Source organism: Salvelinus alpinus, chromosome 17 (genome assembly GCF_045679555.1).
Source record: "Salvelinus alpinus chromosome 17, SLU_Salpinus.1, whole genome shotgun sequence".
NCBI classification, from domain to species: Eukaryota; Metazoa; Chordata; class Actinopteri; order Salmoniformes; family Salmonidae; genus Salvelinus; species Salvelinus alpinus.
In genome coordinates this window covers 28,127,545-28,155,052 of record NC_092102.1, presented here as the reverse complement: position 1 = coordinate 28,155,052, position 27,508 = coordinate 28,127,545, and the positions used below count along the sequence as shown (strand labels likewise).

Genomic DNA, 27,508 nt, shown 5'->3' with positions numbered 1-27,508 from the left:
ATGCGACGTTAGCTAGCTAAGCTCATGCGCAGAAACACGTCATCAGGTCTAACGGTCCATCGATATAAACTAGTTTTGACGAAAATTAAAACGTGTCAGTTTGAGGTTGGAGTTATAACACAATCAGCTACTTAAGACATTGGCTCGAATCTAAAGTTGTGCCTTCAGAAATCGAGAAAACGAACAATTTAAGGAAGAATTGTCCACTTCTCTCTTTGACTTCCCAAACCCCAGTCTGGTCTGTTGAGTCCACTGAGCTATAGGTAGAGTCTTGGGAAGTATCGCGATGTTGGGCCCTCTAGGTTTAGAAACTCTGTGGTAGTAGCTTCAAGACGAGAGGCGCTCGCTCGTTACTGCGCCCCCCGTATGTGTTTATTAGCTAGCTAGCTAGCTTATTACTAGCCTTTAGGCGCGTTACCGTGCACTAGCGTAGAACAATAATAGTTTATATAGCTAAATGAATTAGCTCAACAAGAGGCGTGCCTACCGAGCACCAGACGAGCGAGAGAACGAGCAACTACGTGGTGGGAAGGCTAGCGAAACGGAGAGAAACAGTTCAGCTAACGTTAGCTTGCTAGTTCGGGGTTTCTTGATCCACCGACCGTATTTAGCTTGCTAGGAACTAGCTGCTGCTGGAGGTGCAACCGATAACTAGCTAGCTACTAGAGGGGAGGAAATGAAGGACAAACAGAAGAGAAAGAAGGAACGCACGTGGGCTGAGGCGGCTCGCATGGTAATACTATCTTTAGTTGTAATATAGTAACTAGCTAATGTACTGACAGGGAAGACGAACACTCAGCAACCAAACAAATATTAGTCGGAGCCTGGGCTGTCTGGTTGGCACTGCACTTTAGCTAGCAGGGAGTGCTCGGATAATCTCAAATTAATTTAGCTAAATCGCCAGCATGTTAACAGTGAAATGAGTAAATGCATTGAGCCCCTGATAACGAAATAATTGTATTATTCATATGATTAACGTTAGTCATTCCACGTGTGGTTGTAGCCAGAGTCATGTATTTAGATGGCTCTGGTTGTATCTAAGCTAACGCTTATTGTTGACAGGAGCATAGCTAACATACGGGTACGTCTGCCTTCCAGTTTGACCCTTTGTTTGCTAGCTAGCGAGTTAGCATAACCCACTGTATTGGTAAATTAGTCAGACTACCAGTGGTACCACCATTAATTGAAAATGTAAACAAATAACAATTTCAGAGTTATCCACCGAAGCTAACGTTAATTACACTGTCTCTTATTTTAACACATTTAGACAGGTCCCTCTGGTTATGGTCAGAGCAAGGGTCAGGGGAATACCACCCCAAGCCTTAGCTAATGTTATCTAGGTGGTAGCTAGCTACAACCATTCAAAGATGGATACAGTTGTCTTTATGTAGCTATCATCATGGGTATTTGATAGCTAAGCTGGTGTATGTATGTAAAGTTTTTATTTAGCCATATTGATAAATAAGACTGCTAAGAAGTTGCTTGTAGGCTTCCAGCTAACGTTACTACCCAATGGTATACAAATCATGTCTGTGTTCTTGTGTAATGCAAGTCCTCTTTTGGCTTTCTTCAATGACCATTGCAACATTTTATTGTAATTCAGTTTTCCATTATGTTTTCTTCCGCAACAAGACACCCTATTCTCTATGCTTTGTAGAGTGTTCTAAATATACAGGTCTACTGTATGCGGTAGATTAAATTATTTATATTGTATCAGAGAGTACTTGGATTAAAATTGTGTGTAAAAAGGATATACGATTGGGAATGTCATGAGGTTGCCACTCAGAGCTGTGTCTTGATGCTGAGTAGGATAATCAGGCACCTACATTGTGTAGTTATGCAGAGCCCTAACACACAGTGCCCATTTACTGCTGTAAACGGTCTGCATTCGGCAACAGTCCATAAATTTAAATGGTAGGCAGACCCCTCTTCTGCGACTCAACTGCCAGATGAGGCTGTGTTGCATAGCAGTATCATTGGTGTTTCTTGAGGATTTTGAACTGGATGTAGTTAATGACACATTTTATTCAGTTCACATAGCTATAAAGCCTACCATGTTTTATATTGTGCATGCATATTGCAGATGCATTATAGCTCAACTAATTTCTCCTTTCTAATATGGGTGTGGAAGTTACTTAAATTTTAGGGTGGGGCTCTATTCTGTTGCCAGACCCTACTTTTCTGTTCCCTGCCTATCAGCATCCTTGCACGCCACGGCAGCGCTACATAGCTCAGTGCCATTTTTGGTTTTCACTGTGTGGGGAATGCATGTATTTATATCCGAAGCCCATATGTCACTGCAGAATCTTGTGGTGCGAATGTTTTGGCTAGGCTAGCTTTTGGGGAGCCTAAACAATATTCATAGGCTGAGGTGAGTCCAGTGTGTTCTGAAACTTGTGCTAGGCCATGCTAGCTTCTCATTATTCTCTGGGGCATACAGGAATAACAGACCGATTTAGTGATAAGAGATGTAAACAAAAAAAATAGATTTTCAAGCATGGTTTGAGAACCGCTAGTGAAACACACAAATACCTAGCTTGCACGCTCACACATTCAGATAAATGGGGATGGGCCGGTGTGAAATTGTATCTTCAACTAGATAGAGGACACACATCACCACATGGAACAAATCCATTTAGCGTTGCATAACACCACATACAAAAAAGGAGAACCTTCAAGACACTTTTCATACTATTACCAACAATGTCATGTTGCCTAGACAACCATAAGCACAGTCTGTAGGCTAGTTTATAATTTTCATATAGGCCTATCTGCAGTAAGTCAAAATAATCTATCTGCCATGGCATTAATCAGGAGTTTGGTAGTGGTGTGATGGGTTTTCTCCATGCATGACTGGGCAGGTTCTTTTCTCCACAGATTGCAGAGAACCCTGATAGGTCTAACTTATCCACCATCTGGCCCCTTGAGTTCCTCAGAGACTGTTTTCAGTTTCCCTTTTCTACAGGGACAAGGACAACATAATTGTTACATTGAATGCCACATGTCTTAGTATTCTGTAATCAACGCCTCACCGAATCATGGTGCATACTGTTGCTCTATTGTGATGTGCATCTTTAGTGTGTGTTGTGTGCTTGGAGTCGGCTTTGTCTGCTGGTCTCCCTGACTGAAATACCCTTTCCTCTTCGTCCAATTTCCTGCACGTGTGTCCTTGGGTTAATTTGAAGCAGCGCTCTACTACCCAGTCTGTGTTGTGTTGTTCCTTCTCATGCATCCTGTCATGACGACACACTGAGAGGCGCTGGATTAATCGCACAACCTCAAGCACCTATCTCTGGTCTTATTAATGGAAATTAATCAATAATTCACAGTATTTTTAAGGGAGTGGAGGTGGCACTTAACCACAAATGCTGCTAGGCTATGTAGTGATGTCACTTTATTAGAATTGGTGGTGTAGTGGAGGATAAACATTGTTTACACACCTTTTTATTTTGCGTGAGTGTTTACCCACCTTTTGCGTAAAAATGCATTGAAAGTATAGTGAGCGTTAATTTTTTCACCATAGCTGGCAATCAGCATTTACCCACTTATTTATCACGATATCACTTATTTAAATTGTTATAGTACGTTTATATGAATTGGTTCTCCTGGAGGGATAGGCCTAGTTGTGGGTGTGTTGTGCTATTTCACTGTCTTAGTGGATATTAAAGCCACATGCTTTCTGCTGACAAAGCTTGAGTGGTTAACTCAGGCGTTTTGAAACATTTTAATAAATGGACGCTAGTTTTATACACTGCCTTTTGTGAATCTTCCATTCATAAGGTATGGAGTTCACATTTTGTTGCCCTTTTTCACCAGATATTTCTGAAGCTGCTGTATTCACTTATTGGATGTATGGTATAGTTGGAGGTATATCTTAAATTGTATCTGTATGGGCTATAACATGTTCATGACTGACTGTAATTTTTCCAGGTTCTAGAGAACTTCTCTGATGCCCCCATGACGCCCAAGCAGATCCTGCATGTTATACAGACCAAGGGGCTCAAGGAAATGAGGTAAACAACCACCACACACACACATTTAATTAAAGGGATGATGCGAGATTCTGGCATTTAAGCCCTTGTTCTACCACTTACCCAGAGTCAGATGAACTTGTGGATACCATTTTATGATTCTGCAGACAGTATGAAGGAAGTTAGCATTGGCTTGCAAAACTACCGCTAACTAGCGTTAGCGCAATGACTGGAAGTCTACAGGTACAATAGCAATGCTACAGTAGCATACTGCACGCGGAGACATACAAATGGTATCCACAATTTCATCTGATTCTGGGTAAGTAAGGTTGAAGTTGGAAGTTTACATACACTTAGGTTGGAGTCATTAAAACTCGTTTTTCAACCACTCCACAAATTTCTTGTTAACAAACTATAGTTTTGGCAAGTAGGTTAGGACATATACTTTGCATGACAAGTAATTTTTCTAACAATTGTTTACAGACAGATTATTTAACTTATAATTCACTGTCACAATTCCAGTGGGTCAGAAGTTTACATACACTAAGTTGACTGTGCCTTTAAATAGCTTGGAAAATTCTAGAAAAGGATGTCATGGCTTTAGAAGCTTCTGATAGGCTAATTGACATCATTTGAGTCAATTGGAGGTGTACCTGTGGATGAATTTCAAGGCCTACCTTCAAACTCAGTGTCTCTTTGCTTGACATCATTGGAAAATCAAAGAAATCAGCCAAGACCCCAGAAAGAATTTGTGGACCTTCACAAGTCTGGTTCATTCTTGGGAGCAATTTCCAAATGCCTGAAGGTACCACATTCATCTGTACAAACAATAGTACGCAAGTATAAACACCATGGGACCACGCAGCCGTCATACCGCTCAAGAAGGGGACGCGTTCTCTCTCCTCAAGATGAACGTACTTTGGTGCGAAAGGTGCAAATCAATCCCAGAACAACAGCAAAGGACCATGTGAAGATGCTGGAGGAAACAGGTACAGAAGTATCTATATCCACGGTAAAACGAGTCCTATATCGACATAAGCTGAAAGGCCGCTCAGCAAGGGAGAAGCCACTGCTCCAAAACCGCCATAAAAAAGCCAGACTACGGTTTGCAACTGCACATGGGGACAAAGATCATACTTTTTGGAGAAATGTTTTCTGGTCTGATGAAACAAAAATAGAACTGTTTGGCCATAATGACCGTCGTTATGTTTGGAGGAAAAAGGGGAATGCTTGCAAGCTGAAGAACACCATCTCAACCGTGAAGTACGGTGGTGGCAGCATCATGTTTTGGGGGTGCTTTGCTGCAGGAGGGACTGGTGCACTTCACAAAATAGATGGCATCATGAGGACGGAAAATTATGTAGATATATTGAAGCAACATCTCAAGGCATCAGTCAGGAAGTTAAAGCTTGGGTCTTCCGAATGGACAATGACCCCAAGCATACTTCCAAAGTTGTGGCAAAATGGTCTAAGGACAACAAAGTCAAGGTATTGGAGCGGCCATCATAAAGCCCTGACCTCAATCCCATAGAAAATTTGTGGGCAGAACTGAAAAAGCATGTGCGAGCAAGGAGGCCTACAAACCTGACTCAGTTACACCAGCTGTGTCAGGAGGAATGGGCCAAAATTCACCCAACTTATTGTGGGAAGCTTGTGGAAGGCTACCCAAAACGTTTGACCCAAGTTAAACAATTTAAAGGCAATGCTACCAAATACTAATTGAGTGTATGTAAACTTCTTACCCACTTGGAATGTGATGAAATAAATTAAAGTTGAAATAACTCATTCTCTCTATTTTGACATTTCACATTCTTAAAATAAAGTAGTGAACCTAACTGACCTAAGACAGGGATTTTTTACAAGTAATAAATGTCAGGAATTGTGAAAACTGAGTTTAAATGTATTTGGCTGAAGTGTATGTAAACTTCCGACTTCAACTGTAGAACAAGGGCTTAAATGCCAGAATCTCGCATTATACCTTTAAAGCCCATCTTTATGGTAATGTATACCAGCAACAAAACCAAGAATGGAAGCGCTCATGTTTTAATTTTTTAAAATTTGATCCCCTTTTCTCCCCAATTTTTCGTGGTATCCAATCGCTAGTAATTACTATCTTGTCTCATCGCTACAACTCCCGTACGGGCTCGGGAGAGACGAAGGTCGAAAGTCATGCGTCCTCCGAAGCACACAGCGCGCCTCCAACCCGGAAGCCAGCCGCACCAATGTGTCGGAGGAAACACCGTGCACCTGGCCTCCTTGGTTAGCACGCACTGCGCCCGGCCCGCCACAGGAGTCGCTGGAGCGCGATGAGACAAGGATATCCCTACCGGCCAAACCCTCCCTAACCCGGACGACGCTAGGCCAATTGTGCGTCGCCCCACGGACCTCCCGGTCGCGGCCGGCTGCGACAGAGCCTGGGCGCGAACCCAGAGACTCTGGTGGCGCAGCTAGCACTGCGATGCAGTGCCCTAGACCACTGCGCCACCCGGGAGGCGGAAGCACTCATGTTTTATGTAAAATAAGTCTATGTTATGAGAATATCCATGAGAAAGGAATGTTTCAACTTTGACTCACATTTTTCACAATTCTTCCATGATCTCTACCTGGCCTGATCCACAATATGCTCAACAAAAACAGAAGGTAAGATGGCACAAGAACAAAGGGACAATATTTCCATTTTATGTTTAGCTGTCTCTTTGCATACCATAGGTATTGTTCTGCTTCAGTCATCTTCTCCCACTCTTTCTCCATCACCCCACCCTGTTTCTCTCTCTCTGTCCACCAGTGGCACAGCCCCTCTGGCCTGTCTGGTGACCATGCTGCACTCCCAGGTGAGGGGGGACAGAGTAAAAAACAGCATCTTCTTTAAGCTTCCTGGCAGGATGAGTCTGTTTACCTTGAAGGTATGGAACCAGCCCAATCCACACACCCATATCTCAAACACGCACCTCTTATCCCTACCCCTAATAAACCTCATACAAACCATATCTGGAATACACACACATGCATGTTTGTGATAGCAATCTCTCTTCTGGCTGTCCCTCTGCAGAAGAACGCTCTGCAGTGGACCAAGAGTTCCACGGAGGCGGAGACAGCCGAAGCCAGCACACTGGCTACTGCTAACGCAGCAACAGCAGGGCCAACGGAAGGTGCGGAGCAAGAGAGCTGTGACTCCATGGAAATAGTTGCAGCCAGTGGAGAGAACGATGGTGTGTATGGTTGTGATCACCACATGCCTTCATCAGTGATCATTTAGTGGAGAGTAAATGCCCTTTTTATTTGGTGTTTACTTCCACTGTAAATTAACATTGTTGAAGTTTACATTAATCACCACCCATCTTATCAACCGCCCTTTTACAGTTTATCCACCGTTTGTTTATACCACTACATCAATGGTCTTTATTAAGCACACATATCTAACGCATCACTATTAAATCTCTGACTGCCCTGTTCAAAGGCACTTTGAAAACAACACGTGTCGTGATAAAGGCGAAAAGAGCATGCCTATGATAGAATAAATTGAAGTGTTTTTAAACAACTGCAAACCAGAGACATTTTTTCTTATTTTTAGGATGTGATTGTTGCTGTGGTTACGGGTGCACATGAAACTGCCAACCGTGGCTTAGATCTGTTTTTTATTTATTTTTAAGATAAACATTTTATTTGGGTGAGCTCCTGTTTATCTGAGTGCATGGCTGAAAAGTGCTAGATGATTAACACCACCAATTGTGATAACGGAAACCAATACATGTGCAGTGTGAAAAACCTTATTGTCAGTGTTTGTGGTCCATGGACCATTTATCATCGACTAAACCATTTGGAACCCAGTAAAGAGAATAATTTGGTATCTGACCATAGCCCCCTCTACCCCTCACAGCATCCATAGATGAGAGCTCGTCCAGTGCCTCCTGCTCCACAGAGCCCCAGACCAGGCTGAGTAGATCTGGAGTCTCTGGACAGGTGCGCTCTGAGGCCCAGGCACAGACCCGACTATGTCGATCCAGACAGGTACGCTTTACCCCCTCAACCTGGGCTGTCTGTATGTGTACTGTTGCTCAATAGGGATATTATAGGTGGTTGTGCGTAGGTCGAGTCGAAAGAGGTTTTTATACTACATGCATAGGAAATGATTGCAGATCCCCTTTATGTCTGGCTTAGTGATAACCTCAGCATTCTATTACCTCTCACTATGTCCGTTTCTCTCCTTCTCTGCAGTCGAGCAGACAGAGGAAGAAGGCTGTGATGATGCCGCGGGTGGTCCTCACTCCACTCAAGGTCAATGGTGAACACGTCCCATCAGGTGAGCACTTCTCTCTGCTAGCCCCTTTGCTACCCTAACCCCATCTCGCTGTACCCACACACACACAACCTCTTCCTGGGCAAAAAATGTTTGCAGAATTTGTAGCATTACACACACACAGACACCTCTGAGTCATATTCCTACAGTGGGCTTGGACCATTTCTCACCCAGCATGGGCCTCTACTGCTTTGCCAGTCTTTTTATTTATGTGTTGCCTATTTACTTTTGCAGCAGCATTCTTAGACTGTAACTTCTTCAAGTTTCTCAGTAAGCTCTGGGTAATAAAAACACCGTCTGTGAATGGCCTTTAAACTGTTTTAGTGCTATCTATGGGAAGAAAGTGTAGGAATGGCTAGTGTTCCTGCAGGTTTCGTGTTGACTGAAATGTGACCTGTGTGCAGTTTTGACCGTGCTCCTCGTGCACCCAGAGTCTTTCTCTCATTCTGAGGATCCCCTGAAACCCTCCCCTCTTGTGGCTGATTGTCTGTCAGTCTCTGCGTGCAGAATAACCCTCCTAGCCACTCATTGTCTGAGTGCAACTTCTGTCCTCCCTGCTTCTTTTATGTGCACCTGGAAATTCCAGACTCATATCAGTCCTTCCCTCCCGCCTTACATTTAGCTGCCCAGTAAACCCAATTGCTATCTATGAGGTGGGGGAGCTCTTTCTGAGATTTCTGCTCCACCCTACCCCCCACCCTCCTCTCTCTGTGTTAATGTGGGACTGGGTAACTGCTCCCTTTGCTTTGTCTGTATTGCTCACCTGTCCCAATCCCCCCCACCCCGTGCTATGGGCTCTGCTGCCTCCCCTTTTGGCTTGTCTGCCTGACCTGCCCACCCCCGCCTTCCCGCTCGTAAGTCCCCCCTCACACACGTGACCGGAGTGTCTCACCAGGCTCCCCCTCCCCCCACCTCTCCCCCTCAGGAGCAGCGGGGAGGCGCAGGGAAGACTCTAGGGGGGGTCCAGGCCCCACGCTCCGTGCCCGCCCCGAGCTGGCTAGCTGGAAACGCCCCCAGCACTTCAAGAGCTTGCGTGGCTACCACTCAGGTACAGGGGTTAGACCCGGGTATAATAACCAACCCAACCAACCTCCCTCCAGTAAACCCTAAAACACCAACCCCTCCCTCTTCCAGTTGTAAGCCAGTTTATTTTCCTTTCATCATTGTTCAGGACACCTTTGGCAAAGAGATATGCCTGATGGAACCTGAACTGTAAAAAACTTGACAAATCTGTATATATTATGAATTTAGCTGTCACAAATGAAGAGGTCAAACAACATAATCTGGACATAGTACACAAACTGTAGAACTATTAGATGTATGTCTTAGTTTCTACACAGGCCAGCTGTCTACGAATAAGCGTCAAACCTGGACTTTGGGTCAATCCCAGACTGACAGGGTGATTTGGTAGCTAACCAATAGTACGCTGGACGCTAACATTGTCAGGGTTGCATTGGTCACTAATGCTAACTGAACAGCAGTGCATTGCAGGTTGCTAACTGAATGCCAGGGTCGGCTAGCTATCCCAACACTGGCTACCCAGCCAGGACATACTTAACCGCTCACTGACTGATAGCTGTTGTGATTGTGTTGGCTGCTAAACTAAACGCCTGAATGACTGTGCTGCTGGCTCTTAACTGGAGTTGTTGGCTTGCAATGGAACGGCCATGCTGTGCTTGCTGTTAGTTGAATGATTTGAGTTTTAAACCCATATCCATTGGATAGCATTAGCCACTTGCGGGCCTGTGGTTGTGTTTGTCTGCAGGGCCCATGAAGAGGAGCCGAGGCGGGGTGGAGGTGGACTTTGAGACGCCCGGCTCTATCCTGGTCAACACCAACATCAGGGCTCTCATCAACATGCGCACCTTCTCTGCCTTCCCAGCCCACTCCCAACAGCAACTCCTGCAGCTCCTCCCCGAGGTCGACCGCCAGGTGAGGGATCTTGCTCATAATTTATAATCCTAGTCATCATTTACAGTTGAAGTCGGAAGTTTACATACACCTTAGCCAAATACATTTAAAATCAGTTTTTCACAATTCCTGACATTTAATCCTAGTAAAAATTCCCTGTCTTAGGTCAGTTAGGATCACCACTTTATTTTAAGAATGTGAAATGTCAGAATAATAGTAGAGAGAATGATTTATTTCAACTTTTATTTATTTCATCACATTCTCAGTGGGTCAGAATTTTATATACACTCAATTAGTATTTGGTAGCATTGCCTTTTTAAATTGTTTAACTTGGGTCAAATGTTTCGGGTAGCCTTCCACAAGCTTCCCACAATAAGTTGGGTGAATTTTGGCCCATTCCTCCTGACACAGCTGGTGTAACTGAGTCAGGTTTGTAGGCCTCCTTGCTCGCACACGCTTTTTTAGTTCTGCCCACAAATTTTCTATAGGATTGAGGTCAGGGCCACTACCTTGACAATACCTTGACTTTGTTGTCCTTAAGCCATTTTGCCACAACTTTGGAAGTATGCTTGGGGTCATTGTCTATTTGGAAGACCCATTTGCAACCAAGCTCTAACTTCCTGACTGATGTCTTGAGATGTTGCTTCAATATATCCACAATTTTCCGTCCTCATGATGCCATCTATTTTGTGAAGTGCTTCACGGTTGGGATGGTGTTCTTCGGCTTGCAAGCCTCCACCTTTTTCCTCCAAATATAGCAATGGTCATTATCGCCAAACAGTTCTATTTTTGTTTCATCAGACCAGAGGACATTTCTCCAAAAAGTACGATCTTTGTCCCCATGTGCAGTTGCAAACCGCAGTCTGGCTTTTTTATGGCGGTTTTGGAGCAGTGGCTTCTTCCTTGCTGAGCGGCCTTTCAGCTTATGTCGATATAGGACTCGTTTTACTGTGGATGTAGATACTTTTGTACCTTTTTCCTCCAGCATCTTCACAAGGTCCTTTGTTGTTGTTCTGGGATTGATTTGCACTTTTCGCACCAACGTACGTTCATCTCGAAGAGACAGAACGCGTCTCCTTCCTGAGCTGTATGACGGCTGCGTGGTCCCATGGTGTTTATACTTGCGTACTATTGTTTGTACAGATGAACGTGGTACCTTCAGGCGTTGGGAAATTGCTCCCAAGGATGAACCAGACTTGTGGCGGTCTACAATTTTTCTTCTTCTGAGGACTTGCCTGATTTTCTTTTGCTTTTCCCATGATGTCAAGCAAAGAGGCACTGAGTTTGAAGGTAGGCCTTGAAATTCATCAACAGGTACACCTCCAATTGACTCAAATTATGTCAATTAGTATAGCTTCTAAAGCCATGACATAATTTTCTGGAATTTTCCAAGCTGTTTAAAGGCACAGTCAACTTAGTGTATGTAAACTTCTGACCCACTGGAATTGTGATACAGTGAAATAATCTGTCTGTAAACATTACTTGTGTCATGCACAAAGTAGATGTCCTAACCGATTTGCCAAAACTATAGTTTGTTAACAAGAAATTTGCGGAGTGGTTGAAAAATGAGTTTTAATGACTCCAACCTAAGTGTATGTAAACTTCCAACTTCAACTGTATAACTCAAGGACAGTTTCCCGGACCCAGGTTAAACCTTTCCCTGGACTAAAAAGATTTTTCAATGGAGATTCTCTATTGGAGTGTGCCTTTTTAGTCCAGCCCATCATGTCTCATCATTTCTGTGCCATATTGTTTTTTGGATTTCTCGTACAGCTCTGTCTGTGAATGTAACCCAGTATGTCCTGTCTTCCTCCTTCTCCAGGTTGGACCTGATGGTCTGGCTCGCCTCAGTAACTCAGCTCTCAACAATGAATTCTTCACTCACGCCTCCCAGAGCTGGAAGGAAAGGCTTGCTGAGGGTTAGTACCTACTTACTTAATTATATACTATGGTTGGCATAAAGGCCCACTGATATCACGTGACTAGGGGTTAGTGACTGGCTACACAGTTGGGGAACTCTTTCCTTTCAAGAGTTAATTCGCTAGCAATTTATTTTACTCTACAGAAATTGCCAGGTATTTTTCTAGAAATAACATGGTGTACAATAATAACCCATGAATTACTGTCTCTTGAGTATTCAGTACCAGAAAGTACCCATTGATGCTGTCACATAGCTTCCTACTAAATACCATGCAAATACCAGGGGAAACAGAATCAGTCAATACATGAAGGTATTATATAAAACGCTATAGCCAGTTATCTGTAGGTTAATCCAATATTGTTTGACCTGCTCAGGGGAGTTCACCCATGAGATGCAGGTGCGATTCCGCCAGGAGATGGAGAAAGAGAAGAAAGTGGAGGCATGGAAGGAGAAGTTCTTTGAGGAGTACCATGGTCAAAAGTAAGTCTTCTGAACATCCACAACATCGGCTGTTATTTTTTTAAGCTCCCTGTTATTCCATGGACCATTTGCAAATGTACTTGATTATTTCAACTGTATAACCGTGTCTTTTATGAAAGTGTATATACCCTTTATACTAATGTTGTTCTATTGCTGCAGGTCTGGCCTGACCCGAGAAGAGTCTCTGAAGTTGACGATGAGCGAAGCGGCCGATGCTGCCACCAGCGTTCTGGACAGCAAGGTGGCCTTGGTGGCGGCGGGAACGCCCAAGCGCCGCAATGTGGGCAGGCGGAGGCGCGATGGCAGGATGAGACGGCGAACGCGGGCAGACTTGAGACGCAGGGCGCAACGCACCCTCTGTAAGACCAACTCCCCTACCCTGCAGTCCTCCAAGCAGCTGGAAGGCACGCTCACTTTAGATGCAGCTTCTGTTGCCTCTGTCCCCTTGCCCGTCCCAGAGGCCACCACGATGCAGGGAGGAGAGGTGGTGTTGCAGGCCGACTGTGAACTGGAGGACCCGGCCCAGTGTGCCTCCCTAGAGCCCGTGCCCTGCCCTTCCCCTGTGCCTGCGCTCCCGTCTGTGACCATGCCTGTGCCCACCCCGACCCCCAGTCCCAGCCCTGTATCCATCAGCACCTCCGATGAGCCTGAAGTCACCGCCCGCCTGCTCCCCGAAGAGCCTGCACCTGCCGTCGCCTCAACCTCCTCTCCCTCCTCCTCGTCTTCCTCCTCCTCCTCCTCGTCCTCCTCCCCTTCCTCATCTCCCTCCTCCAACTCAGAGAGACAGGGGGGGTTCACCGCCGGCTTGGATTCTTCCTCCTCATCCTCTTCTTCCTCCACGGCCGCTGCCACCGCTGATCCACTGGACGACGGGGCCTCCATGGTCACCTCGGTCACGGGGGGCACAACCACCAGCAGCCGGGAGAGCAGCCCTGCAGCCAGCCCCACCCCCATCATCGCCACCTCCGCCCAGGCCACCAAGGAGCAGAAGAGGAGGCCAGACGAGCCCCAGGCCTTCTCCAGCTTCCCCGAAAAGAGGCCGCGAATGGAAGATCGTCAGTCCTTTCGTACCACAATCGACGGAGTTCACACGGAAAAGCCGCAGCCGACAGCAGAGGAGCCCAAGGTCCCACCTATCCGGGTATGAGGTCACCATTTTTAATTGTAACCCTTTATTGTGGCTGTAGTGGTGCAGTAGCAGGCACTCAATTTCCTATGACCTGGAATCCACAATCTGTAAAGTAAGTTTGATTTATTGTGATTTGTCTCCACCAAAAATATCAAGCCACCTTGCCAAAAACCAACTTCCTTCTCTGAAGATGGTAAATCATTAGTGATGATTGACTGGGTTTCGGTGTGGAATTCTTAGCCAAGCAATGGATGCGAATGTCTGTTATATGGCCTTTGTAAAATCCATGTTTGATATGCTCTCCTTGTCTGTATCCCTCCAGATTCAACTCTCCAGAATCAAACCGCCCTGGGTCAAAGGGCCGCCAACCTACCAGATCTGTCCCCGCATCGTGCCCCCCGGCGAGGGCTCGCGGCGCTCGGGGACGGGGGCGCGCACCCTGGCGGACATCAAAGCCCGCGCCCAGCAGGCCCGGGCCCAGCGCGAGGCCGCTGCTGCTGTTGCAGCCACTGGGGATGGACCAGGGCCGGGCGGGGGCAGGGCTGGTGCTGGGCTACAGGATCGCAGCAGTGGAAGACGAACGCGAGAGCACCCTGGACCCGTCGAGCCCGGAGGAACAGGCAACGTGGAGGAGCAGGGATCGCCTGCGGGCTCTCATCCGCCTGGAACACAACTACAGCAGTCCAAATTAGAGCCCTCATCTACCCCCACCCCCAACACAGCTGCCTCGTCCCCCTCCCTGTACACCTCCTCCAACCCCTCCCTATCCTTCTCCGAGCCCCCGCAGACCCCCACTCCATCCCCAACCACCCCGGAGGAGCGACCAGGGGAGCTGAGTGGGGAAGATGTGACAACACCACCACCAGTCAAAGGCACCTCCAACGGACTCTCGGACAAGACAGTGCTGCTGGAGCCTGAGTCTGTGTCCAGCCACCTCAGAGGTCGGGGCGAGGGGGACGACTGTGACAGGACAACGGCCAAACATGGTCCCCTGGCTCCCACCTCCATCCCAGATTCTCTGCCCAGGTTCGGGGCCCAGGGAGTGGATGTGATCAGGTCCCTGGCTGGGGGAGGGGGTGTCATCCAACATGGTTCCCACCACGTGGGGCCACAAGAGAACCCCCCCACCCCGGCCAGAGAGGGCCACAGCCAGAGCGAAAAGCAGTCACGGCCCCCGGAGAGGGGGAGAGATACAGCCTCCCTCCCTCGTCTCCCACCTTCAGTCAGAGAGGACGAAGCAGGGCATCACAGCGATTCCACGGAGACGGCCTCCGACTGCGAGAACGAGAGCCAGGAGGAGGAGCCCCACCTGAGCATGTGGAGCCACCGCCTGCCTGCTCAGCGCAATGGCAACATCCAGCACCTCCAAAGGTTGTCTCAGCAGGCCCACGGCCAGCCTGTGATCTGCAGCCCCCCTCTACAGCAGATCCAGCAGCCGGTCATCCATGCTCACGTGTCCAACCACCACGGCCACAGCCAAACTGTAATCCAGCCCTGCTTCCCCAACGGCCTCCCCAGCCAGAGTCTCATACAGCCAGGCCTAAAGCAGCCGCAGCCTGAATGCACTCCCCACCCAGACCAACAGACTCTCGCTGCGCCACACTCCCAAACCCAGAGGGGGCACAAAACGGACCCAATGGATGACTACAAGGCGTCCAGTCGGGGCTCGGCTGAGGAGGACTGTAGGCTGGGGCTGAAGCCTTCTCCCATCCACCCCACCGCTGGCTCCAAGAGGCTCCCTAGTTCGGCCCGGCCTGTGTCCACAGTGGAGGCCAACAATCCTCTGGTCACCCAGCTGCTTCAAGGCAGCCTCCCGATGGAGAAAGTCCTGCCGCAGACGCACTCGTCTAGCAAGCTAGAGATCAACCGCCTGCCAGGGGGGCACCAGCCAGCCCCCCAGTCCCAGCTCAGCCGGCAGCAACAGACCAGGAATCCGGGCCTTCGCTTCAGGGGCCCCACAGAGGCCCATACGGGAGAGTCCCTGGTCCCTGAGTTGTCCTCTCAGAACCAGCAGAAGTCCCCTGTTGGCCGAGGAGGCTCCCCTGGAGCAAGCCGGAGCTTCGGGTCCTCTCCCCCGGGCACAGTGCCCTCCCGCATGGCCTGCCTGCTGGAGGAGGCCTCCTCTCGGGCCACGGCCATGCAGCAGTACCTGTCCCAGCAGCCAGGTGGCGCTGTGCCCCTTGGGGCCGTGCCCGTCATCACATCCCTCTCTTCTTCGTCCTCTTCCTCCAGACGGAACTCCCAAGAGTCGGCTGTCATCAGAGAGTCTCCAGAGAGGCACCACAACAACCTTGCTCAGACCCGGGCCACCCCGGACCTCTGCACCACTGAGGTGGTCCCCACTGTCAAGATAAACTGGCACCCTTCCCACCCCCCGCACCAACAGCAGCTCTCGCCCGCACCCAGCGTGAAAAGCGAGGTCACCTCCCGGCCCTCTTGTCAAGCTCTTGCCAAAACCTCCCCCTCTGGCCCCATGGTAGGTGGTGGGCCAGGTGTGGTGGTCACCAAAAAGGAGGCAGTGAACTCTATGGACGGTTACCTGACTGGAGGTGGAGCTATGGAGGGACTGCTGAACATGGAGATGTCCTTAGCCCGCATGGCTAAGAAGGAGGCGCAAAGCAAAGTTCAATACTCTTCCACCTCCCCCTCTTCATCTTCATCCTCCTCTTCGATCTCCTCCCTCCCTTTCCAGCTCTATGGTAAGCTGCCCAAGCAGGGCGGAGGGAACAGTGTGTCGGCGCCCGGCTTCAGCTACACGGCCAACGTGTCTGTGGTAGACGGCAGCGGCTTCTCGAGGAGCATTGCCGATGGCGTCCTACAGCTGCGTCAGCGCCACAGTGCCAGCCAGAGCGCCACGCTCAGCATCCAGGCGTTCGCAGACAGCGCCGCTGAGGAGGTGGCCCTCAAGTGCTCCTGCCGCCTCAAGGCCATGATCATGTGCCAGGGCTGTGGGGCCTTCTGCCACGACGACTGCATCGGCCCCTCCAAACTGTGTGTATCCTGCTTGGTGGTCAGATAGGCGCTTTCTCTGATGTTGCTACAGTGTTGGTGGTTTGGTGTGCCACCTTCAGCATACCTGCTCCATGTATAAACTGTTAACTAACCTAACACACCCAGGACTTGTGAGAGAAACAAGGGTGTGGGACTTAGGCTTCGACATGAACACGGGCAGGGTGATGCCTTGTATTATACAATCGGTCTGTATTTTGTTGCTTATTTTTTCTAATGCCTTTTATTATTTTGTATTATAATTATTAATGTGAATTTACTTGGCACGGTTGATTTGTAAATTGTGCCTTTTTTTCTTTTCTCAAAAAAACATTTACCTCATCTTGACACCTGTCATCAGTTCAGTGTGAAAATGGTGGCCGTTTGTTATTGTTTTTGTTTTCCTCTCTGGGGAATTTGTTCTAGTCTCTTTCTTGCAAATAAATATTTTTTTAAATCATTAAAGCAAGCATAAATTACGTTCCGTTTTTTTGTAATTGCTTTCCTTCAAGTCAAGACTATACTCTGCAGCTAAGCACAATATTCAAAACTAATCAAGCAGTCTGGTATTAAGCAATACAACTTTTTAATTTGCTTGCAGTATAGTTGAACTTATTTTAATGATCGTCACACTACAGTCCTTTTCCAAACATTTTGTCACACGTAGATATTTATTCTAAATACATCATTTTTACTTCCGCTGAACAACTTGACACATTGTAGAACGGAACCGCAAGAAACATTTGGAGCCGGCCAGTGCTGGAGAAATTTGGCACTGAGAACATAAGACAAAACATTTTATAAACAACCGATAAACACCATCAAAGAGCATTACACTGAAGTTCCAATGTAGACCAATTAGTACTTAAATTCCTTCACAGGTACATACATTCTTCACTACTTTGATTACAGTTCTGCATTAAGAACCCAATGGTAAATTGCTATCCCACACTCATTCACTTTTTACCCCTAATCCAGGGGTGTTCTACAGTCTCCCATTATTTGAAAAGATTTGATGAAAGAATTCACAAAACGAGTGAATTTGGATAATGCTGTTTGACAATGTGGTCATTTCATTTCTATACCTACTGTGTGCAAAAATGTGTTACTATACTTTAATGCCTGGAGCCCTCGACATGTGCCTGAACAGAAATGGCCTCAACAAATTCCCTGCTTTCACCAAGTACATTCAATGCAGTAAGATATGAACACAGAATGAGAAAATATTTCCACAACATTTGGGGCTTTCAGTACTTGTAAGTCCATCTCAAAAGCTCCACTGAATTGTTCGGTCACAGTCAAAAGCATAATTTTCCAAACAATCACATTTACAAAATTCTAAGGGAATAAAGAAGGACTTGGAAACTGGGTGCCACGGTCAGGCACAAGACAGAAGATGGGTAGATGGAGTTCACAGGTAGGGCATTGAGTGACATGAGAATTCAGTGTTCAGAGGAGTTGGGATAGTCCTAGGAGGCTAGTGGTGGTGACGTCTCTGGGGCTGACTAAGTAAGCTTCCAATCCCTAACTCGCCATCCTTGTTTTTCCAACTCAACCGTTACCTCCTAGACACCTCTGGATACGCGTACCTGGGCTATCGGGAGGGGGAGATGGTGCCATTATTATATTGCTTCTACTTATCCAATTCTTCTAGATATTCATTTCAACATTACGTTTTTAGGGGTTGATTTCAAATTCACCTGTTGTTGACTTGCAACTTATTAGGTAGGCTGTATAAAAAATAGTGGGAACTCATTTCAGCCATTCCACTGGAGTTATCAGCCTATTTCTTACACATTCATTACTTCTGAATCCAGAAAGGGGAGTCAACAAGGGCATAGGGATGGGAACAAGTTATAGAATGGGCGTACAGCTTCACGTCTCCTGTCCCTCCCTACTTCTCTCTGTAGTGAAGCAGGTACATCTTCAGAGGCTCAGGGAGCGGCAGACCCAGGATCCTCTCTCTTAGCAGGTTCACTGGAGCCTCATGTAGAAGGGCACCGCCCTCCCTCCTCTCCTCTTCCTCCTGCTCCTCTTCCTCAGGATCTCCTAGAACCCTGCAGTTCCCCTCTTCTTCCACCTCGTCCTCCTGCTCTTCTTCAGTGTCGGTTCCAGAGCGGTTGTTGTTGTTGTCCATCGGCCCGGGGATGAGGCGGCTCATGAATACGTAGCGGTTGGAGAGCAAGGTGGAGCCACGGTGTTGGGCCTGCCTCCGTCGGAACCGCTCCCCGCTGTGGGCCATCCTCCTCCTGGGCAACGGCCCTGGCCCTGCCACTGTCTTCTTCAACGTCAGGCGGATAGAAATGCGAGCCAAGTCCTGCAGAGTCCGCACCTTAAACATGGTCGCTGAGGAGGCACACACACCACAAGATGAAACCATTTCACCCTCCCCACATAGTAAGTGATGGAAGTTCTGCATTCTCATTTTCTAACTATTCCAACATGCATTTGAGACAAGTGTTCAGCTGCTTTCACCTCCTGCCTCCTTCCCCAGTCTCTTGAGTCTCCAGGGCCTGTATTCACAAAGCCTCTCAGAGTAGGAGTGCTGAGCTATAATAATAATAATTTAGAGGGTGCCTATATTTCTTATATTTTTTTCAAATCCTAACTCCCCCGAGACACCCTCGGAGAGTGGGGTCATGGCCAGGGTTCACTCATTATCAACGGCGACCCTGGAGCAATTAGGGTTAAGTGCCTTGCTTCTGCCTCCCCTATCAGGTCCCCCTGTTGTATTCTTTATAATCTAAAATAAAATGTTTTATCCTAGATCAGCACACCACTACTCAGACGCTTTGCGAATAGGGGTTTAGAACTCCAACATGGCTACTCATCACACAAAAGGCTCACTTGGAAAACTACCTCTGCTACAAAGACAATTAAATGACAGATATGCTAGTACAGTACTTACGTAAAGGCACTGCTTTAGGTTTACTGTTGTCTCTGTGTTTGGGCAACACCAGTGGGGCAAATGACACAGCAATGATCTTTTTGGTCTCCCAGCTGTTGTAACCTGTTCGAGTAATCTTGGTCAACTAAGGAGAGGAAGGACAATGATGTGTTAATGTGTACTAGAAATGTGTTTTTATTAAGCAGGGTTAATAAATACATCTACAGTGCATTCGGGAAAGTATTGAGAACCCTTCCCTTTTTCCACATTTTGTTACAGCCTTATTCTAAAATGGATTAAATAAATAATAATGTCTCAACTTACACACAATTGCCCATAATGACAAAACAAAAACTGTTTTTTAGAAATGTTTGCTAATTTCTCAAAAATAAACAAACACCTTATTTGGTATTTTATTAGGATCCCCATTAGCTTTTGCAAAAGCAGCAGCTACTCTTCCTGGGGTCCAGACAAAACATAATACAGAATGACAATACAGAACATCAATAGACAAGAACAGCTCAAGGACAGAACTACCTACCTACATACATACAAATAAATATGTTTTTAGACCCTTTGCTAGGAGACTCGAAATTGAACTCAGGTGCACCCTGTTTCCATTGATTGTCCTTGAGATGTTTTTACAACTTGATTTGTTTCTACAACTTGATTTGAGTCCACCTGTGGTAAATTTAATTAATTGAAAATGATTTGGAAAGGCACACACCTGTCTATATAAAAGGTTCCACAGTTGACAGTGCATGTCAGAGTAAAACCAAGCCATGAGTTCGAAGGAATTGTCCGTAGAGCTCCGAGACTGGATTGTGTCGAGGCACAGATCTGGGGAAGGGTACCAAAACATTTCTGCAGCATTGAAGGTCCCCAAAAATACAGTGGCCTCAATCATTATTAAATGGAAGAAGTTTAGAACCACTATGACACTTCCTAGAGCTGGTCGCCCGGCCAAACTGCGCAATCGGGGGAGAAGGGCCTTGGTCAGGGAGGTGACCAAGAACCCGATAGTCACTTAGGCAGGCCTCCAGAGTTCCTTAGTAGAGGAGATGGGAGAACCTTACAGATGACAACCATCTCTGCAGCACTCCACTAATCAGGCCTTTATGGTAGAGTGGCCAGACGGAAGCTACTCCTCAGTAAAAAGTAGAGGTTGACCGATTATGATTTATCAACACCGATACCGATTATTGGAGGACAAAAAAAGCCGATACCGATTAATTGGCCGATTTATAAAAAATAAAAATAAAATGTTATATATATATATATATATATATCATACACACACACACTTTTGTAATAATGACAATTGCAACAATACTGAATGAACAATGAACACTTTTATTTTTACTTAATATAATACATAAATACACACACACAGCTCTGAAGTGACAATGATACTGAAGAGTCTGCTTAGGAGCCAAATACTCTCAACTGTTTGAATAAAAATAGAGTTTAAGTTACCTGTGATGAATGTTGAAAACAAAAACTGTAATTCCTATATGCAGGAAATCCTATTTTAATAATGGGCATGGTAAGAATTGACGACCAAAGTGCGAGTCATAATTCCCATGACACCTTCTAGCAAAATCTGAAAAGCGGTTCCTTCATTTATTCCATAGGATATTTTTAGATTCACTTAAAATAAGGTCTGTGTTTCGTGTAGGCTTACACCACCTTGCCAATTTTATAACTGTGTAGATGTCCATAGGACAAGGTAACTCTGATCAATATTGGCTAAATATAAGCGAAGATCTTTTTTTTTGTAGAGTGGATTTATGAAAATATGTTGACAAACGTTACCTTATCCTAGTGAGATTTACACGGGTATCAAAACGTTGAGGCGGTTTAAGCCTGCACGAAACACAGACCTTATTTGAAGTAGATCAAGACATTCTCTATGGAAGACATGAACGGTAAAATAACGAAGGAACCCCTTTCAAGTTCAGCCGCAAGTTATTACAGGAATTATAACGCGTCGACTATTTCTCTCTAAACCATATACCTTTGACTAATCCGGAAAATATCACCTCGAAAACAAAACATTTATTCCGTTCCGTATTTTATTTAACGGGTGGCATCCATGAGTCTAAATATTCCTGTTACATTGCACAACCTTCAATGTTATGTCATAATTACGTAAAATTCTGGCAAATGAGTTCGCAAAGAGCCAGGCGGCCCAAACTGTTGCATATACCCTGACTCTGCGTGCAATGAACGCAAGAGAAATTACACAATTTCACCTGGTTAATATTGCCTGCTAACCTGGATTTCTTTTAGCTAAATATGCAGGTTTAAAAATATATACTTGTGTATTGATTTTAAGAAAGGCATTGATGTTTATGGTTAAGTACACATTGGAGCAATGACAGTCATTGATTGATTGTTTTTTATAAGATAAGTTTAATGCTAGCTAGCAATTTACCTTAGCTTACTGCATTCGCGGCACAGGCAGGCTCCTCGTGGAGTGCAATGTAATCAGTGTTAGAGCATTGGACTAGTTAACTGTAAGGTTGCAAGATTGGATCCCCCGAGCTGACAAGGTTAAAAATCTGTCGTTCTGGTTCCTAGGCCGTCATTGAAAATAAGAATGTGTTCTTAACTGACTTGCCTAGTTAAATAAAGATTAAATAAAGGTGTAAAAAAATTAAAAATAAAAATAAAGGCAAATCGGCGCCCAAAAATACCGATTTCCGATTGTTATGAAAACTTGATATCGGCCCCGATTAATCGGCCATTCCGATTAATCGGTCGACCTCTAGTAAAAAGGCACATGACGGCCCGCTTAGAGTTTGCCAAACGGCACCTAAAGGACTCTCAGACCATGAGAATCAACATTCCCTGGTCTAATGAAACCATGATTGAACTCTTTGGCCCCAATGCCAAGTGTCATGTCTGGAAGAAACCTGGCACCATCCCCACGGTGAAGCATGGTGATGGCAGCATCATGCTGTGGGGATGTTTTTCAGTGGCAGGGAGTGGGAGACTAGTCAGGATTGAGGGCAAGATGAATGGAGCAAAGTACAGAGAGATCCTTGATGAAAACGTGCTCCAGAGCACTCAGGACCTCAGACTGGGGCAAAGGTTCACCTTCCAACAGGACAACGACACTAAGCACACAGCCAAGACAACGCAGGAGTGGCTTCGGGACAAGTCTCTGAATGTCCTTGAGTGGCCCAGCCAGAGCCCGGACTTGAACCTGATCAAACATCTCTGGAGAGACCTGAAAATAGCTCTGACACTCCACATCCAACATGACAGAGCTTGTGAGGATCTGCAGAGAAGATTGGGAGAAACTCCCCAATTACAGGTGTGCCAAGCTTGTAGCGTCATACCCAAGAAGATTCAAGGCTGTAATCGCTGCCAAAGGTGCTTCAACACAGTACTGAGTAAAGGGTCTGAATTCTTACGTAAATCTGATACTTCAGTTAATTTTTTATAAATTTGTAAACATTTCTAACAACCTGTTTTTGCTTTGTCATTATGGGGTGTTGTGTGTAGATTGAGAAGGGGGGAACTATTTCATCTATTTTAGAATAAGGCTAAAATGTAACAAAATGTGGAAAAAGTCAAGGGATCTGAATACTTTCTGAATGCACTGTAATAGGAAGAGAAAAAAGGTGCATTTATATGGAGCCTTTCTCTAAACCCAAGTCACAAATGGAGCACAGAGCATTAGCTACACACAAAGGAAACAAGTGTCAAAATGTGTTAGGAGCAGGACCAAGAAAGATGAGACAACACAAACTCTATAACAGAGAATGCAAGGGACAGGGGAGATGAAACCACAAGACACCAGAATAGATTCAAGTTCTAAAAATAGCACTGGGTGAAGAGATGAGATTATTCTAGTTCAGGGATCATCAACTAGATTCAGCCACGGGCCGATTTCTTTCTTGAGCAGATGGTCGGGGGGCCGGGAACATAATTACAAATAATTTGTAGACTGCAAATTGACCGCAAGAAGCCCAAACAGATAATGTTTGACTAAGACATAATCATTTCAAACCTTGCTTACATTTGTATATGATCACGTGTCTCTCTATTATTTATGGGAATACTTGGGAACAGATTTATTTTATCAAAATCACTTGGAGCTGATTTCCTGGTGGCTTTACAGTATATTATGCCCCCCCCCCCCCACACACACACACACACACACAAAAAGGGTCTGAATACTTATGTACTTGTTTTTTATATACATTGGGAAAAAATTCATAAAACCTGTTTTTGCATTGTCATTATGGGGTATTGTGTGTAGATAGAGGGGGAAAAAATATTTAATCCATTTTAGAATAAGGCTGTAACGTAACAAACTGTGGAAAAAATCAAGGGGTCTGAATACTTTCCGAATGCACTGTATAGTTTGTGGGTGTGCACACATGCTGACCTTTTCCTCCAATGGCAGCACTAGGATTCCTCCTACTTTGAGCAGGTTCTTCATGTAGTCTTCCTGCTCCCGCTGCACCCCAGCTCCACAATACACCCGGTCATACTGACCACTCTCTGTGGCTATCTCCAGACAGTTCCCTATCACGAAACAGGGCTCGCAGAACTCAAACCTACACACACACACACACAGAAACACACGTTTCCCCCATTCCAGTCAGATGTTTCTTGGATACCTTTAGTATTCCCAAAACAGTTTTCTCGACAATCTTATCAACGACACCTAACCCAGAATAAATGTGCCCTGTACCCCGAAGACACAGACTTACTCTGTGTGGTGAGTAGCCTACTCACAATAACTTATCTTACTAGCTTGTTACAGAGTAATTACATTTAACTGGTTGCGCCTGATGGCATTATACCAGAGTTATAGGAGCTTCTGCTCTGTTGACCTCCTTTCTCTTTCTATCACTTTCTCTCCAGCTCTCTCATCATGAAACCCTCCTACCTGTCGAAGCTGTCGCTGGTCTTGATGAAGAACTCCAGTTTCTGGTATGCATACTCAATGACATCTTGGTGCAGCTCCACACCATGGTTCACTCCAAATGGACCTACAGTAAGGATGAGAAACAAGGAAAGAGTCAGTCCATCAACAATGAGAGTCCATCAATAATTTACACTTCTCCATTTTCTTTCCCTTAACAGGGCACATCCACAGGCTTGTGTATAGCAGTGGAGACCACAAGTGGCTGAGAGTCTCAATGGCAAGAATTGTGCTCAGCCTCCCTTGCAATGCACTTATCTAATTTAAGTCACCAAAGTTTTGAGAATATCTAGTGAATCTGGAGCAAGTTTATCCTTTTTCACCCAGCCTAGATTTCACCTGGCCAGGTGAGGTTTGTGTTGTCCTGACTCACCCAGTATGAGTCCCACCATGGTGCTGAGGTAGCCCGTGCCACTGCCCAGGTTGAGGAAGGAAAGGCCAGGCTGGAGGTCCAGGGCCTCCATCACCTCTGAGTAGATGCAGGGGGCTGAGAGGTGGATGTTGCCGTGCCTCCAGGCCAGGTCCTTATAGGCGCTGTCCCGGAACTCTTCCAGATAGTAGTCGGCCCGGTCGATGGCCCTGAAGGCCTGCTCCACTAGGTCCGAACGGATGTACTGGGCCTCCTTCAGGTTATCAATCAACTCGTCATTGTCCTCCCCCGCACTCACTGCTCCTCCCATCTTCACAGTCTCACACAGAGAGAGAGAGAAGAGAGAGAGATTAAATGGAATGTAAGTTTGAGAGATCAGGCTGGTTTAACGAGGATTGAGTCACACAAAAGGTGTCAAGTATTGATAAGTTATCCCCCTCATCTCCCCAATGATCCATACCAGCTTCTGTATTTTCTGCAATGCTGACCTCAGGCTCCAGATAATAACTTTTTATTGCTATATTTGGATTAACCACTGACTTGGGACATTATAAAAAACTGGTTATTTTCCATCTGCATTCAACAGAGCCAAGTGGTAGCTGGAGAAAATAATTTGTATTTTAGGGTCTTGAAGGTGTGTGTAAAATACAGGCCTGTTTTATAACCACTTTCTTCAAGTCTTTCATAAAGTTCGTATATCATAAACAAGTCAAATAAGCCCTTTCCCTGTGTTTTCACCAGTAGTCGGGCGGTGGCACTGCCACAGTACACGAGAATCCTAGTGACGGTGGTAGAGAGGCATATTTCCCACCAATCAACGAACACACAAAATACAGCTGCGCCACTGAATAACAAAAGAGTCTGTATTACATAAATATTCTCATTGCCACCAAAACTATTGCAACCAACATTTAGGTCAGCATTTCATACGCATTCGTCATAGTGTTTTGTTATGCCTTATTTCAAATAGTTTGATAAGGCTTTGTTATCAACAACCAACCAAGACGTGCACAAACTGCAGCCGCAATGTGAGCTAAATAAAAAAGTATCACCTTTTTTGTCTCTGTTGATGTCGTCTATGAAGAGCTGCGATGCAGAGAAGATAAATGATGGTCTGGTTGGAGCTAACAAAGAAATACGAAGCAGCTGTCTTTACCTTATAGAAGTGACGTTTAATCGACGCTGCTTTATAGTGTCAACTGTACTTCTCAAAATTATGTTGAAATCGTATATGTTGTTACCTTCTCGTTTCCCCCCCCCATACACATTCAATAGATTTCACCACTATTATGGATGTAAACATTGACCAGCTGACACTAACGTCACACGCAGTAACACCCAAATGTGCGCTCAGCACCCCCGGTGGAGTACTATTGTAAGATCTGGCAGGCGCCAGCAACACCTGGGCAGAGGAACGCGCCATTGTGAAAAAAACATATTTTTTTATGTAACCTTTATTTAACTAGGCAAGTCAGTTATCTTCGATGGAATATTCGTCTTGCATCGGCCGAGATGTAAAGTGGCAATTTTTATCCAGTAGAAATTAGGCTTTAAATGCGATTTCGTAATATCCATTTCAAGTTATTTACCTTGTTTGACATTAAACATAAAGCAGTATGTGGGATGGGATGTATGCCAATAATATTGCCACGTTCATGTTCTAGTCGGAACTAGGAAACTCTGACATTTCCAACATGCTGATAGTAATTATAAATGTGTCGCGTTCAACGAATCAGCAATTCGGAAATTTTCGAGTTTCTTAGTTCTGACCAGAATATGAACGCGGCATAAGACAATTGTAAGCCTATGTGGATACAGTGCCTATCTATAGACAGTCTGCACCCCTGTCAAAATGTTAATATTTTGTTGCCTTATAGCCTGGAATGAAAATGCATTAAAATAGTTGTTTTTCACATTTATCTACACATCTTACCCCACAACCACAGTGTCTCCCGACCCCTCTTGTCTCAGCCTCCAAAATCTAATCAAATTTTATTTGTCACATACACATGGTTAGCAGATGTTAATGTGAGTGTAGCGAAATGCTTGTGCTTCTAGTTCTGACAATGCAGTAATAACCAACGAGTAATCTAACCTAACAATTCCACAACTACTACCTTATACACACACGTGTAAAGGGATAAAGAATATGTACATAAAGATATATGAATAAGTGATGGTACAGAACGGCATAGGCAAGAAGCAGTAGATGGTATCGAGTACAATATATACATATGAGATGAGTAATGTAGGGTATGTAAACATAAAAGTGGCACAGTATTTATGCTGCAGTAGTTTATGTGTCGGGGGGCTAGGGTCAGTCTGTTATATCTGGAGTATTTCTCCTGTCTTATCCGGTGTCCTGTGTGAATTTAAGTATGCTCTCTCTAATTCTCTCTTTCTTTCTTTCTCTCTCTCGGAGGACCTGAACCCTAGGACCATGCCTCAGGACTACCTGGCCTGATGACTCCTTGCTGTCCCCAGTCCACCTGGCCATGCTGCTGCTCCAGTTTCAACTGTTCTGCCTGCGACTATGGAACCCTGACCTGTTCACCGGACATGATACCTGTCCCAGACCTGCTGTTTTCAACTCTCTAGAGACAGCAGGA

At 45.6% G+C, this 27,508-nt stretch overlaps 2 protein-coding genes across 10 annotated transcripts; one reads left to right on the top strand and one right to left on the bottom strand.

Annotated features, from left to right (window-relative positions):
• Positions 1 to 119: 119 nt before the first annotated feature.
• On the top strand, positions 120 to 17,176 carry LOC139542660 (polycomb group protein ASXL1-like). Of its 4 annotated transcripts, none has more exons than XM_071348362.1 (12): positions 120 to 733; positions 3,931 to 4,013; positions 6,757 to 6,874; positions 7,021 to 7,180; positions 7,849 to 7,979; positions 8,187 to 8,271; positions 9,194 to 9,316; positions 10,034 to 10,200; positions 12,002 to 12,098; positions 12,475 to 12,580; positions 12,740 to 13,721; positions 14,032 to 17,176. In XM_071348362.1, the coding sequence occupies exons 1-12, from the start codon at positions 677 to 679 to the stop codon at positions 16,726 to 16,728; spliced, it is 4,806 nt and encodes a 1,601-aa protein (XP_071204463.1). In that variant the 5' UTR covers positions 120 to 676; the 3' UTR covers positions 16,729 to 17,176. The 4 variants fall into 4 exon arrangements, with proteins under 4 accessions (XP_071204463.1, XP_071204466.1, XP_071204464.1 ...); XM_071348363.1 differs by lacking the exon at positions 120 to 733 and adding an exon at positions 2,354 to 2,371; XM_071348365.1 differs by lacking the exon at positions 9,194 to 9,316.
• Positions 16,853 to 26,243, bottom strand: LOC139542661 (protein-L-isoaspartate O-methyltransferase domain-containing protein 2-like). 6 transcript variants are annotated; one of them, XM_071348369.1, is made up of 7 exons: positions 26,141 to 26,240; positions 25,952 to 26,023; positions 24,903 to 25,218; positions 24,494 to 24,596; positions 23,987 to 24,158; positions 19,606 to 19,729; positions 16,853 to 19,043 (listed from the first exon to the last, which is right to left on the bottom strand). In XM_071348369.1, exons 3-7 carry the CDS (start codon positions 25,207 to 25,209, stop codon positions 18,592 to 18,594), a joined length of 1,158 nt encoding a protein of 385 aa, XP_071204470.1. In that variant the 5' UTR covers positions 25,210 to 25,218; positions 25,952 to 26,023; positions 26,141 to 26,240; the 3' UTR covers positions 16,853 to 18,591. The 6 variants fall into 6 exon arrangements, with proteins under 6 accessions (XP_071204470.1, XP_071204472.1, XP_071204467.1 ...); XM_071348371.1 differs by having other exon boundaries at positions 24,903 to 25,209; XM_071348366.1 differs by having other exon boundaries at positions 25,952 to 26,243.
• Between the last annotated feature and the right edge of the window lie 1,265 nt (positions 26,244 to 27,508).

Bases quoted from the DNA above. Each gene is read 5' to 3' on its own strand.
- LOC139542660 (XM_071348362.1), top strand. From the start codon at position 677: ATGAAGGACAAACAGAAGAGAAAGAAGGAACGCACGTGGGCTGAGGCG. The intron at 6,875-7,020 runs GTATGGAACCAG...GTCCCTCTGCAG, and splicing joins TGAGTCTGTTTACCTTGAAG to AAGAACGCTCTGCAGTGGAC. The intron at 12,099-12,474 runs GTTAGTACCTAC...TGACCTGCTCAG, and splicing joins GAAGGAAAGGCTTGCTGAGG to GGGAGTTCACCCATGAGATG.
- LOC139542661 (XM_071348366.1), bottom strand. From the start codon at position 25,209: ATGGGAGGAGCAGTGAGTGCGGGGGAGGACAATGACGAGTTGATTGAT. The intron at 24,597-24,902 runs GTGAGTCAGGAC...TCCTTACTGTAG, and splicing joins CATGGTGGGACTCATACTGG to GTCCATTTGGAGTGAACCAT. The intron at 19,730-23,986 runs GTCAGCATGTGT...TCCTCTCCTTAG, and splicing joins TGCTGCCATTGGAGGAAAAG to TTGACCAAGATTACTCGAAC.